Source organism: Rhinolophus sinicus, linkage group LG02, assembly GCF_036562045.2.
Source record: "Rhinolophus sinicus isolate RSC01 linkage group LG02, ASM3656204v1, whole genome shotgun sequence".
Taxonomy (NCBI): Eukaryota; Metazoa; Chordata; class Mammalia; order Chiroptera; family Rhinolophidae; genus Rhinolophus; species Rhinolophus sinicus.
In genome coordinates this window covers 37325093-37339767 of record NC_133752.1, presented here as the reverse complement: position 1 = coordinate 37339767, position 14675 = coordinate 37325093, and the positions used below count along the sequence as shown (strand labels likewise).

The following is a 14675-nucleotide window of genomic DNA, read 5'->3' as shown; positions in this document are numbered from 1 at the left end:
GTGGTGAAGACCTAAAGATAACTGGTGCTGGATAGTGGAGCCTTATTTTTGATTCTGGCAGCTTGCTATTCTTGTAACATGGTAATTGAGTTGAACACAATCAAAGTACAGTAATGGATCTGCCTTCCTGAATGAGTGAGCAGATGATGAAATAGTGATGTCAGCACCCGTGAACATATCCAAGTGGGCGGTGTTTGGCTACTGCTTCTGTTTGAAATGATGCTGTGTTTTGGTTGTGGCCTGAAGCTTCGAAGTGCCGCTTGGCATCTCGTTCCTTCCATGGACCTCTTACCATTCAAACACAACAGAGTTGGTAAAACACTAGTTAGGTTGATTGAGTCTTGCTTGTCTCTGCTCGGTCATCTTTGTATGAGTCTGATGGTAGTTTGTTTGGGTTTTTGTTATTGTTGTTGTCCGTTTTAAACAGTTTTTAGCTGATATTCATGAAGAGCAATGAGTACTTAGAAATGTGCCACTAATGAAAAGAAATCCTATCAAAAAATTGCATTGTTTTACCAGAGCTGTGTTATACTATCCCTTGGACCCTCTGCTGGAAAAATAGAATCAAGTCTCACATAATGCCTCTAGTATTATAGATTAGGACAGTACTGTATCATTCTGTGAATGTAAAGTATCGTACGCCTGCTTTATGTAGTAGTGGAGATATGTAGTAGTGACCGTGCTTTACCAGAGCTATTTTTAATGATGTTATTCTAGAATGTTTGCTTTCCAGATGATGATTAAGAAGCTAATTTTTGTAAATGGTGCCAGGTACCACAACAGCAACAGAACTTTGCTGTTTCCTGGGGGTTTGTTTTTCACTTTTTTTGGTTTTTAATGGAGTGTGCTAAATGTCTCTATTATTTTGTCCAGATGACTGTAGAGCCTGGAAAACCTTGTTGTTATTATTGACACATAACGTACTGCTATTGGTCTTTATACACACACACACACACACACACACACACACACACTCATTTTAAGAAAGGAAAAAACTATTAAAATTGTAATACTCAATATATACCAATAACAAAAGATGAATACAAGTCACATTTGAATTCTGCGATTACAAGAGGTGCTCAAAGTGGTTCCTGTCAGGGTCCAGACACTTCTGATTACAGCAAACTACTGCTTGAGCAACGTTGACCAACATGTCCACTTGTATACGTTTTTGTGGCACCCCAGTATATATGCGTACAAAAAAGAGGGTGAGGGGGGAGAACAGAGGAAATATTTAAAGAAATCTTGGTAGAGAATTTACCAGAACTAATGAAAGATATCAAAGATCCAAATGAATCTAAACATGATAAAAAGAGATCTACATCTAGGTACATTACATTGAAATTGCAGAAAACCAATGACAAAAGTCTTATAAGTAGCCAGGAAACAAACAGATTATGTTAAAAGGGGCAGTAGTTAGACCGACAGCTAACTTCACAACAGCAACTGTGAAAGCCAGTTTACAGTGAAATAACATATTCTGTGCACTGAAAGAAAAATAATGCCAACCTAGAATTCTAAACCCAATGAAAATACTCCTCAAAACTGAAGGCAAAATAAAGTTATTTTCTGATGAAAAACAGAAAATTCACCACCAGTACACCTCAGAGGTGGGTCAAAGAAGAATCATGATGGAATTAGGAAATTTTCTAATAATGAAAATGAAAATACTGTTTCAAATTTTACATTATATAGGTGAAGACATACTTAAAGGGAATTTTTTACTTTAAATTAATATATTAGAAAGAAAAAAAGTAAAATAAGCTCAGTATTCATCTCAGAAATTTAAGGGGAAGAAAACATAAATGAAGCTCAGAGAATGTAAAAGAAAGGAAACCTTAAAGAGCTGAAATTAATAAAATAGGAAACACATGCAACACAAGCATATAATCACCAAAGTTTAGTCTGAAGAGTTAATAAACCTGGTAAATCCCTAGTAAGATTAATCAGGAAAAAAAGAGAGAAGGCACAAATATCGAAAATCAAGAATGCAAAAGGAGATCTCACTACAGACCTTACATTAAGAGGATGTTATGAACAAGAGGATGTTATGAAATAGAAAAGCTGAATAATCTTATCTAAATTTTCCCAGAGAGTAGGAACAGCAGATATACTCACCAATTTATTTTATGAGGCTAATATAACCTTTATACCAAATATGAACAAACACAATACAAGAATGAAAATTAAAGACTAGTCTCACCATGAATGAACATAGATCCAAATTTCTCCTTAAAATTTTAGCAGGCGAAATCCAGTAATATATTTGAAATTCCTCATCATAGTAAATAGGACGTATTCTGAAAATGCAAAGCATTTTAATATTCAAAATGCAATCAATTTATTTTATCACCTTAAAACTTATTAAAGGGAGATATCATATCTTCTTAGATTCTGAAAAGCATTTGATATGATTGTCCATTCTTGATTTTTAAAAATTCTGCAAACCAGCACTAGAAGAGAATGAAAAGGGTATATACAAGAAGCCTACGGAAAACATCACACTAAACAAATCAAAAGATTTTATTTCTGTACGCCAGCAAAAAAAAGTTAGAAAATACATTTTTAAAACTACATTGCGTACCGTAATATATCACATAGTGTCAGAATGGATCAATGAAATATGTGCAAGATCTCTGGTAGAAAACTGTAGAAAATCATCAAGAGAAATTAAAGAAGATCTAAATAAATGGAGAGCTATGTCACTTTCATAAATTGGAAACTGCAAGGTTGTGATGTTATATATCTCTCCATATTGACCTGTAGACTCGATGCAGTTCTAACCATAATCGCAAAAGACCAGGAATAGCCAAGATACTGTGAAAGACAAGGTATAGCAGAACTGTTTTTAGTGCATAACAATAACTAAAGTTTTATTCTGATAAAACTATGTAATTAAAGGACAGTGTAGTGCTGGTGCAAGGGTGGACAAGAAGACGGGTAGAACAAGACAGCCCAGAAACAAATGGGTGCAATAGTAGATGTTTGTTTTATTGGGGGAAAGGAAGTCACTGTAAAACTGTGGCAAGTACAGTCTTTTCAATAAACAGTGCTGGGAATATGGGGGGAAAAATACAATCAGAGAGGCACATACACACCCCCACTTCATACTGTATTTTTAAAAAAATTAATTTCAGATAAATAGTTGACCTAAATGTGAAAGTTAAAACCAGAAAGTTTATCTTAAAATATAAGGTAGGAGACTGTCACCATGGCCTTGAAGTACAGAAAGATTTCTCAGGTCATTAAAAGCTCTAACCATAAAGGGAAAGACTGATAAGTGTAGTTCTTTTAAAAGTAAAAACTTCCATTTCTCAAGACACCATTAAGAGTGGAAAGGAAGGCAGTGGATGAAAGAAGATATTTACAACACACATAACCAAGAGAAAGCTTATGTGTACAATATGTAGAAACTCCCACATATCATTAAGAAAAATGTAGAAAACCCAGTGGGAAAAATCTGTAAAAGATTTGAGTAAGCACCTGACAAAAGAAAATCCAATTGGCTAATACACATAAAAATATGCTCAACTCATTAATAATCAGAGAATGCAAAATAAAGTACTACTATATACACACTGGAAAGTCTGATGATACCAAGCACTAAAGAAGGTACGGAGCAGTGGAAACTCATTAAGTGCTGGTGGGAGTGTAAATTGGTACACTTTAGAAAACAGTATCTCCCTGAGTTGTACATTCCCTATTCAGCAATTCCACTCTTAGGAATATACCCAGAAGCATGTGCACCAGGAGCCATTACAGGAATGTTCTTAGCAGCATGATTTATAATGATGAAAAACTGTAAACAGCTCATATCCATTAAGTCAAGGTATATGCATATAATGGAAAAATATATAGTTAAGGAAAGGAATAAAGACATTTAAAACCAATAGTGTAGATGAATCTTATAAACACATGAAAAGGAAAAAGCCAGCAATGATAACAAGATAAAATTAAATTGTAGTTTTTAGGAATTATTATTTATTTGGTGAAGCAATAAAGAAATGTATGGATGTCATTACCATAAAAATCAAGGTAGTGCTTTGAGAGGGAATGTGGGAGAGAATTGTGAGATAGGGAAAGGATGCACAGGGGCTTCCTGGGTTGTTGGCAATGGATTTCTTGATCTAGAAGGTAGTTATGTGGTTGTTTGCTTGTTAATAGTAAGTGCATAGTTCATGCACTTTTCTGCATTTGGGATTTTTTCACCACTTACAAAAAGATTTTTAAATACATACACTTAAATACATATATATACATGTAAGTATATGATACATATCTGTGTATGCATACATACATATATATGTGAACTGTGGTGATAAAAATAGATGCCCTTGGGCAGAATGGTGTTGATTAGTGTGTGCTGGACTATCTACTTTGGCAGAATGCCTTACTAATCCTCCTTACTAAGGCTATCTAAGCCTCCCACATATATCTGTGATTACAGTCAAACTGTGACAGGAGAGATCTGTAAACTTTACTCCTGACATATTTTTAATTTTCTAAATTCTTTAGATCTTATTCTTTAGGGAGAAATTTGTTTTTTATCTTATTTGGTAGTTTAGCCCAATTTTTGTTGTGACCTTCAGTCAATTTTTTATCCTGGAGAATTACCTGTAACCTTTCTTACAGTGTTTTAAATAACAATCTTTATTTCTTATTTGTTTTTCTTCCATCACCTTCATTTCTGCTTTATAATTCTACAGTGAATTGAATGATACCTTTGAAAACTTATTTCTGGCCTCTCCTTAGCATATCATCCTTGGTTTTTCCTATATGCAAAGGAAAGTGATGCCAACATTTAAATTGGAACTTTGTATACTTTAAGGTTTCTTAGTATTTTTAAGGCATTTTCATCATGGCTTTCAGTTCTAGTCGCCAAACATTTCTAGCCCTAGCATTCTGTAACCAAGGAAACGCCCTACTTTCAGCATGGCATGGTGTAAGTGTACCTTTTTAAAAATATTCCAGGTTGAATATTCTGTGTATTCTGAGATAATATTCTAAAGAAGATCAGTGGCCCTGGTAGTAGGAAAAAAATGCTAAATTTTTACACATTAAAATTGCTTGAAAGAAAAGGTCTTAAGTGTAAAAAGAAAAAAAGTATTTTCTCCCAAGTGAAAAGCTAAAACTGCCATTGCTGTATATGTGTGCATATACAGCTTAGGGAAACCAATGACTGAAATAAAATCCAACTAAAAAATAAAGTTTAAGTTTAAAAATTTCTGTGTAGCAAATGTATTTCTAAGTTCAGTTGATCAACATTTATCTTAAGTGTTATCAGATACTCCCAAAGCATTTGGATAGGCTAGTTTAGGTTAAAATACAAAGATTAATGAGGTATAATATCTGCTCTAATGGAAGAGACAGATATGGATGCGAATAAAAAATCTTCACTGAAATAAGTTCTATAATGAAAATTATTTAAGTAATTAGGGTGACGCAAACAAAATTGATATGAAAGTAGAATTTGCTATGAAGATAATTTCTAAAAATATAAGTGGTATGTAAATTCCCTCTAAAAATCCTTATTTTGTTGGTTATCCATCAGAAAGCTTAAAAGTTATTATTTTTCTTTCACCTTTTATTATGGAAATTTTAAAACTTATTCAGATATAGAGAGAATATATAGTATAATGAACCACCATATATTCATCACCCAAGAAAGTTTCAAACTGATGAAAACCTGTAGCATTTTTAAAAACATGACCTTTAAAATTCAGAAATTTATAGATTTATTAACTGCCCTACAAAGATACTATCTGTACAAATATGAACCCAAATATACTTGTGATATAGTTTATAATTTACTAATAGCTCTTTACTTTTCAATAACTTTGTATTCAAACTCCATTAGTAGATATATTTTAACTTTATATAACAGTTATGTGTGTTTTATTTTAAACAGTGGGATATTTTATAGTATTGCCTTTGAAACATGAGCATAATGCCTAGAATAACAGTGGAGTAATATTACTTCAGAGCTAAGAATCAGTTTGTTTAGGTACTGCCAGACATTATAAAATGTAACATCATTTTAAATGGAAAAATGAGATAAAGCTTTTCTGTATTTAGGCTCTATTGTCAGATATTTCTTTTTGAAACTCAAATCTTTGAAGGTATGTTAAGTAAATCATGCATTTTCTTGGTTTCTTATAATTCTTCATAATGGACTGCTTATACCAGAATTCTTATTTCATCTCAAGTTTTCGTTATTTTGTTCACATTATTGTTTAGATGCTATTAAACTGCAGCTGGTTGAAGCAGGCCTGGTAGAATGTCTGCTAGAGATTGTTCAGCAGAAAGTGGATAGTGACAAAGAAGATGATATTGCTGAGCTCAAAACCGCTTCAGATCTAATGGTTTTATTACTTCTTGGAGGTGAGTTGTAATTTATGCCAACCAAAGAACATGGTTGTCCGATTTTTGTAAATTTATTGTCTCTTTTGTAAGTACTATTATTAGGCATTTTCCTATCTTATTTAATCCTGTTGATGTAATGATTTTGAAAGCTTAAACATATCATGGAGAGGATTAGAGATCATGAACCTGGAAAAGAGGAGTCTTCATTATCTGTCAATATTTAGAGAGCTGTCACATAGGAAGAGACAGCTGTGGCACTGAAGAAGTAAAAGCCAGATGGATACTTGGGACTGAGACTGGGAAAATTCTAAACTCTCTTGTCCCGTCTCTACTAAAAGTTTATTATAAAAAGAGTCATTACTTTTCCCTTTATGAATTTTAGTTTTTGAAGTATGTAGTTTCCTACTTGGATATTAACACACTTAGGAATATGGATTTGTTACTCCTAATTATTTTCCTTTTACCTGTTTCTTTTACCTTCAGATGAATCCATGCAGAAATTATTCGAAGGAGGAAAAGGTAATGTGTTTCAAAGGGTGCTGTCCTGGATTCCATCAAATAACCACCAGCTACAGCTTGCTGGAGCATTGGCAATTGCAAATTTTGCCAGAAATGGTAAGCATATTATTTCATTTTTCAAAATCACATGTTCTATATTTTTTAAATTTTTACTTTGCCATTACATGCACTGAAACTGGAACAGTTCATAATTATACATATGTGTGTTGCTACTTTAACTTTTAAGAGAACTGAAATATTTATAGTGACTTTCCTAACAATTTACATATTTTATACAGTTCAACTAAGTTCTAGTAGTTTAAAGATCATGAACAGTGATCATGAAGTCCTTCTCTGAGTACTCTGCACTTCAGAATTAGTAAACTTGAGCCCCATTCTAATAAACATCTGATCTGGGAGGGTATGCCCTCTTGCTTGGTGATTTTATTTTGCATTTAATAATCTGAGTATTCATTGTATGGTAATTGTGCCTCAATGTATACTTTTATGCCTACAGAACTTAATTGTGGCTATTTCTCTGGTTTAGGATAGAATATTTAATTTAGTCTAATAACATTTCAGAGACACCAGATCTCCATGTTAATGTCTGAAGTCTGGCACTCCTGCTATAATAGCCTAGAAACTCATACTGTGTCTAGGAAATATGGGTTACTTTTGTGTTTAGTTTGATTTTATTCCAATATGAACTGTTGTTATAATGGATGACTTAATTCCATTTTCACTTCCCTCTTTTTGGGGACCATCATTTACTCCTTAATGATGGAATTAACACTGGCAAAATAGTTGACAATTGTTGAAGCTAAATGTGAGGTAAATAGGGCTCATTAAAATATTCTCTCTGCTTTATAAATGTTTCAAAAATTCTGTCACTGAAAAATAATGTAACAGCTATATTAACAAAATGTAGAATGCTGTCTCTGTAACACTGGCAGAACTCAGGCACACTTCACTATAAATGAAACCTATTGGGGGACATTTTTTAAGCGTGGATTTCATGCTCATTATTCTCGTCCTCTGATATAGTATCAGTTTAAGGTAGAGAGTTTTCTGATTTTTAAATTTTTATCTATTTTAAGAATCTTATTGGACTTTTCACACATTAAAAAGAAAAAAGAAATAAAAAGGCTATAAACCTATTGGAAGAGTTAGAATTCATTTTATTTTCCTAGGGATCCATTTTAACTAATGTAGGTAATGGACAGGCATCGTATCACAAAATATTTATAGATATTTGTACGGAGGAAGAAAAAAATGCTTTTGTTTTCTTCAGATGGAAATTGTATCCATATGGTAGACAATGGAATTGTAGAAAAACTTATGGATTTATTGGACAGACATGTAGAAGATGGAAATGTAACAGTACAGCATGCAGCACTAAGTGCTCTCAGAAACCTGGCCATTCCAGGTAAGACCTAAAAATGGGAGGCCACTATGTAAGCAATAAAATCTATTGTTTTGGGAACATATTTACTTTATGTGATTTGTGGACCTGCCTTGACCAAGAGAAGAGAAAAAAAAAGTCTTCCAATCATTTACCTTTTTTTACTAATAAATGGAGATCATATGTTAAATAAGTTTTCTGAGACTGTGTAAGCATAATCTTTGCTTTTGTTCAGCAAATATTTCATTCTATTATCTTTTGTGAACAAAGATTTTCATTATATTGTATAAGTAAGCTTTTTAAATCATCTTCAGTTGAGGTAAGACAATGGCATCAATTGAAGAGTTCCCTAAAGAATGATTTTTAAGGTTGGTTTGTTTTCCCTACAAGCAGACATACAATTTTTAAAAATAGCCTTTAATGTGTCTTTTGGATTAAAGGCTATTGAGCCATGAAATCACACTATCATGGTAAATAATACAGGAGATGATTTAAACTGTTCTTTTATTGTACTTTCTAAAAGTAAATTTCTGATTAGGAGAAATAATATAACTATATGAATTCATTTTGGTTCATACAGTGGATTAATGTTGTGTATTAATGTCTATAATAGCTAAAACACAGCTGGGTTAAGAACAGAGGTAAAAATAAATATTTAGTAAAGTTAAAGAATTGTGCTTTTTATAAATAAGAAGGCAACATTGTCAGATTTCCTCTACAAATTATTTAAGAAAGGGTTTGGAAGTTAGGTTTAAAAAGCTAGTAAGTATGATTTTGTATGTTATGCTCGTACAGACAAACAGGATACAAGATTTTTTTTTAAAAATAGAAAGGTATAACATGGGGCCTTAATAAATATGTGCATGTGTAATGTATTGAATTGAGTGATTCATATCATCAAGAATGCTAATACCATTTTAACCATAGTCTCCTCTCTCTGCCTCCCTCCCTCCCTTTCTCTCTCCAGTTGTAAATAAAGCAAAGATGTTATCAGCTGGGGTCACAGAGGCAGTTTTGAAATTCCTTAAATCCGAAATGCCGCCGGTTCAGTTCAAACTTCTGGGAACGTTAAGAATGTTAATAGATGCACAAGGTAAAAGAAATGCTTTCCCAAGGTGCATTTTTGGTATGATAGTCTCAGTGTACCTCTAGTTGAAATAGGACTTGTTTTTAGCTTTCAGAATTGTGTAATCATAAAGATAAATAGCAAATAAAAGGCAGAGAGATTGGTTTTACAACCTATTCATTAATTCCCATGCTTGTTATAACTGACTTTAAATGGAAATATATTGAATCTCTCTTTATTTGTGTATATAATCCTGTTTTTAAGTTGATTTATTAGCATTTCCTTAGGGTTTTTAATTTTTAGCATTTCATACTCATTTTTTACCATGTCTTCAAAATCATATTTCAATACAGTGACAGTCAAAAATTTTAAAAATTCGTTCTGCAAACAAGATCATTTTTCTGTTTATATAAACAGCACTCAGAACCACTCCATGGAATGAATTACATATGTTTACTTATTTCTAAACTCTAAACCTTTTTCTATATTGATTCCTTAGAGTCCTAAAAAATCTTTGTTACAGTTTGCCAGAGTACCAACAGACTACCAGGTTGACCCGAAAGAATATGAAATTGTTTATTTTTGTATTTTGTATGAAAGTCCACAACTTTATATAAAAGGCCAAATAGTCCATCAGACATGGAATAATGGAATACTTACTGTATTTGCACTTATTTCTTTAATACTATCATTCTGTTTATTAGGCATATAATTTTCTTTCATAGTCTTACTTCTTTACCAGTTATTTCTTCAGTTGATCGCCTATCAGTGATTAATTCCTTTGTGGGTTGCCTTCTTTCCTATAGCAGAAGCTGCTGAACAACTGGGAAAGAATGTTAAATTAGTGGAGCGTTTGGTGGAATGGTGTGAAGCCAAAGATCACGCTGGAGTCATGGGGGAGTCAAACAGACTGCTCTCTGCCCTCATACGACACAGCAAATCAAAAGTAAGTTCCAGAGGAAACGTTCACTAAAATACACTTGAGTGGTCTTTTTGGAAACACAATATTGTAGATCCTATATCGTAAGTTTGCATTTTTATGTATTTATGTATAAGTACTTTAAATAATCAAAAATTCTGGGGAAAAATTGAAGATTGAGCCTTTTTATTTAGTTCTGTTCCGTAATTGTTAAGAGTATGGCTTTGGATTCAAACAGAGATAAGTTCAAATTTTATATCCACTGTTTACTTGTTCAAGTGTCTTCACATCTCAGTATATTAATATATAAAAACTGGGTTAACACCTACTTGAAAGTGTGAGGATGACTCCGTGAGATCACATATACAAAGTGCTAAGCTGGGCCCTGGGACACAGCACGCAGTAAATGGAGGTTGCTGCTGTTGCTGTTATTATTTTTATCACCACCAGCACGAGCATCAGTGTCAAACATCTGTGTGCTAGGCACTGACCAAGCTAGCTTCTGATATTTAGAAACTAAATGATATCTCGATAGTATATGATGCTCAGAATTCAGAAAGTTGGACCAAGTCCATTCTCATGGCAGTATCCCGCTTATTATGTGTCTGGCATATGCTCGATAGCCTATAATAAATGAAGAAATGAACTGTTTTAAAGATCACAGTGGTGACAACCCAGGCCAGCGGTTCAGCAGCTGATTTAGTATCTAGATTACATACCTTTTGTTTTTTTTATAACCTCTTTTCTAAGGTGAGCGTTTTGACCATTTCACATGTGTGCAACTGCAGAGAAGCCAGCTTTGTCAGGTTTTCACAGAAGAGGTGATGTTTCAGAGGTTAACTTGGAATCTCTCTGGAGGAGAAGGGGAAGATTCGCGGTGATACATACATTTTGGCATAGACTACAAATGGTTAAGAATGAGGACCTAGTAGTCATACTGCCAGATTTGAATCTTGGCTTGTTAACCACTTAATCACCGACTTTGCGCAAATTTCAAGACTTAATCTGAGCTTCAGTTTCTTTATCTACAGAGATAATATCTAGCTAATGGGATTTTCTCTGAGGATAAAAATGAGCTAAAATCTATAAGCTACCCAGTACAATGTCCAGCGTATAGTTGTTGCTCCATAAAGAGTAGCTCTCAGTATTATTAATTCTCCTTTGTCATATGACATAAGTACAATGTTTCATTTATCTTTTATCCCCCATTCTATCAGGCAAAGCAACTCTGTAGAGCTATTCAGTAAGCATTTATTGCAGTAGGAGGAGAGAGGGCAGGCATTTTAAAAGGAAATACTCTTTACTTTGTCTTGTGTACCTGAAACTAATGAAAAAAAAAAAGGAAATGCTTAGATATTTCTGATGTACAGATTTCCTTCATTCATTCCCTACCTTTCCTTCTACTACAGTGATTTCAGGATGAATCACAAAATAGAGGATGAAATGACAGTCCAGGAACCTTCCCTAGGTGACTGTATATGTACCTAGGAATTTCTGTGGTCTTCTTCACTCAATAAGTTTCTTAGTGATTTTTATAAAAATCTTTACTAATTTTAAGATTTCTATATCAGTTTCAAATAAACTGTCCCCGAGTAAGCAGTATTTTTGGGAGACTTTCTTTTCATTAGAAAAGGCTTTAAAATAAAGATAGTTTCTCACTTTCTAAAAGAGATTGTTGGGAAAACAATGCTAGAATACAGCTACCATTAAAAACTCAGTACTGAGTCAGTGGATTCCATAGAATGTTTGATTACAAAACAGGTTTCGGCAAAGGTATTTTTCTATAGTTTTCTTAAAAATTCACATAAGATGGAAACATAAAGGAAACCCTTTTTCAAATACTTTACCAAATTAATTTGAAAAATATTTCTAATTGCAGTTAGTTTTGTACCATTGAAGCTAACATGGACTGGCGACTTAAAATATCCACCTTCAAATTACTAAAAATAGTGAAAAGTAGCAAAATTCCTTTAAAAATATTCTGTAATTGAGATTTTCCACTAAATCATATTTAATCCAAGATTTTTCAGGCAATAAAACCCAGAGATGAAAACAAAAGTGGGTATTAGAAATAAATGTGAACTTTTTTTCATCTAATCTTTGCTATATGTGCTTTTTATGTAATAACTTTATAATTATCACAGAAACCTATGAGGTATGCACTTCTGTTATCCCAACATTATAGCTAAAGTCACTGAGATGCAGAGCAGTTCAGTAATTTGCTCTAAGTCAACGTTGGTGGTGAGATTTGTTCAGTTCGGAGCCCTCTGCCTCCTCTGCCATTGCAGAGGACAGATCTGTAGGCAGCATGAGAAATGAGGGAGACGGAAAATTTTGATTTAAGTTCTGCTCAAGTCCTTTTGTGTGTAACCCAGTTTTGTCAGATACAACAAAGTATAAAAGCTACCAAAAAAATGCTTTACCTAGAACATCTGTAGAACAATAACTATAATAAAAATTTGGAACAAAAAAAGAATTTATTCGTTATTACAGGTTTTATTCTCTTTTGTTGATCCTGCAGTAAGTCAACATTTGAGTCAATGGCACTTGTATTTCTTTGACTTTGGAAGCTTATGGACTCTGTATTCCTTAATATGAACTGCAGTGGTCTTTTTCACTTAGGTAATTTAAATTGTCGTCTTTTGATGGATTTATTTAAAGCTTAAAGCTTTTTACTTTTCTTCTGTGAAGATAAAATTATTAAATGTAATGATTCATACAGGACACTGTTAGAAAACCACTCAACAATGAATTGACTGATTATAACGTGGCTTCTTGATGTTTAAAATTAAAGTTTATAATTCTGTGATATTTATTTATTGTAGGATGTAATTAAAACCATTGTACAGAGTGGTGGCATCAAGCATCTAGTTACCATGGCAACTAGTGAACATGTAATAATGCAGAATGAAGCCCTTGTTGCTTTGGCATTAATTGCAGCTTTAGAACTGGGTAAGTACCTCAGTGACAAACTTCTTTTCTCCTATTTTTATCTTTGATGAAAAGAAGCACAGAAGTGGAAAAGAAGTCAGACAACTTTGACCAGAAGTGTTTTGCCAGTGTGTATCTGTACCTATATCTAAGTATATGGAAAATCATATTCTGTAGGTTGTCACCACAACTGCTCCCTTTAGTTGTGCTTTTTGGTAATATTTTTAGGGCAATACTTTAAGGTTAGTTTGACTCTTAAATGTTATCTCAAGTTATAGGCACTTAGGGAATCATTTTCCAGCAGGCCTCACAGAGAAATGAAACAATATATGGAATACAACAGAAAGTTCAGAGTTTGCTACTTTTCCAGGGACCCAGACCTTCTGTTCCATCTCTGCTACTAAATGTTCTATCTTGCTAATCTCCTTGTCTCTATCACCAAGATTGCTGTTGCTTGTAGCATTGCTTTCATTCTGAATTCTCACCTTCTGTGTCACTCTTCGTATGTTTTACATTCAGAATTCCCCAAAAGCAGAGTTTAAATAATTCAGATGGTTTCTGTCTAGTATACAGCACCCCTATTTGTCATAAATCTTCATGAGACGCTAGCTCATGGGCATCTAGCGTATGGATAGCAACCTTTGTCTCAGGAACCAATCTCTGATATAATGACCTGGAGACAGTCAGAATCACGTGGCCTGTGGTTAAGGCCTGAGGCTGCCTTACACGAAGGAGGGCTTAGTGTTCTGTCCGGTTCACAGCATTTTGGGTAAATACTGGTTAACTAATCACCTCTTAATTTCCACTGGTGATTTATGTCCATAATTCTCACATTGGGGCAAGTGGATCCCCACACCCCTATCCCAAGAAGGAGAAGCCAAAAGTTAAATATGGTATACCTTCCTCCACTGTCAGATTTCTCGTATTTGGGGTTTGAAAGATTTTGAATTTTGTCCTCTTAAACGGTTGTGAATCTTAAAACAATTTATAATTCTTTAAAAATCTAAGGTGTAAGTAGAATGTCAAATTTTCTTGAATTTTAAAAATGAAAAGAAAGACTTCAGGAAAGTATATACTTACCCTCAGTGACTTTGGTCCGTAGTTAGAGATTCTTGTGGAGGTCAGTTCGAGTCTGGCCTAGCCTGTGATTTTCCACATAGTTTGGATAGATGAGTGATCAGTCGAGAAGACCAGACACCTTAAAGGGATGGAAGCTATGATGATAGGGTGGGAGTCGGTGAGGACGTTGAACCAGACTGGATTCATAGCCTGATTTTAAATGGTTTAAAGTAATGGAGCATTTCCAGAATATCCTTGATCTCCCAGCCTGGGGCAAGTCTGGTTTTGTGCCTTCCAAACAAGTATCTTCCAAACAGCTATAATTTTGTCAGCTTCCTAATAGCTGGACATTGGCCTGGGTCTGGTCACCTTACCATAGAACTATATACAATGACAATATGTTTTTTTAATTGTTCTTTAGTGTTTCCTAGGCTCCT

At 33.7% G+C, this 14675-nt stretch overlaps 1 protein-coding gene across 8 annotated transcripts in view; it reads left to right on the top strand.

Annotated features, from left to right (window-relative positions):
* The window catches only part of RAP1GDS1 (Rap1 GTPase-GDP dissociation stimulator 1), a 130029-nt gene that overhangs the window by 103107 nt on the left and 12247 nt on the right, over nucleotides 1–14675 (top strand). For 7 of the 8 annotated variants that reach the window (XM_074323300.1, XM_019741122.2, XM_019741119.2 and 4 more), the window contains 6 exons: nucleotides 6238–6381; nucleotides 6847–6978; nucleotides 8153–8287; nucleotides 9231–9356; nucleotides 10136–10275; nucleotides 13074–13200. In XM_074323300.1, the coding sequence (XP_074179401.1) occupies nucleotides 6238–6381; nucleotides 6847–6978; nucleotides 8153–8287; nucleotides 9231–9356; nucleotides 10136–10275; nucleotides 13074–13200 (804 nt within the window). The remainder of the gene's footprint in view (nucleotides 1–6237; nucleotides 6382–6846; nucleotides 6979–8152; nucleotides 8288–9230; nucleotides 9357–10135; nucleotides 10276–13073; nucleotides 13201–14675) is intronic. The other variant, XM_019741120.2, reaches the window with a different exon arrangement.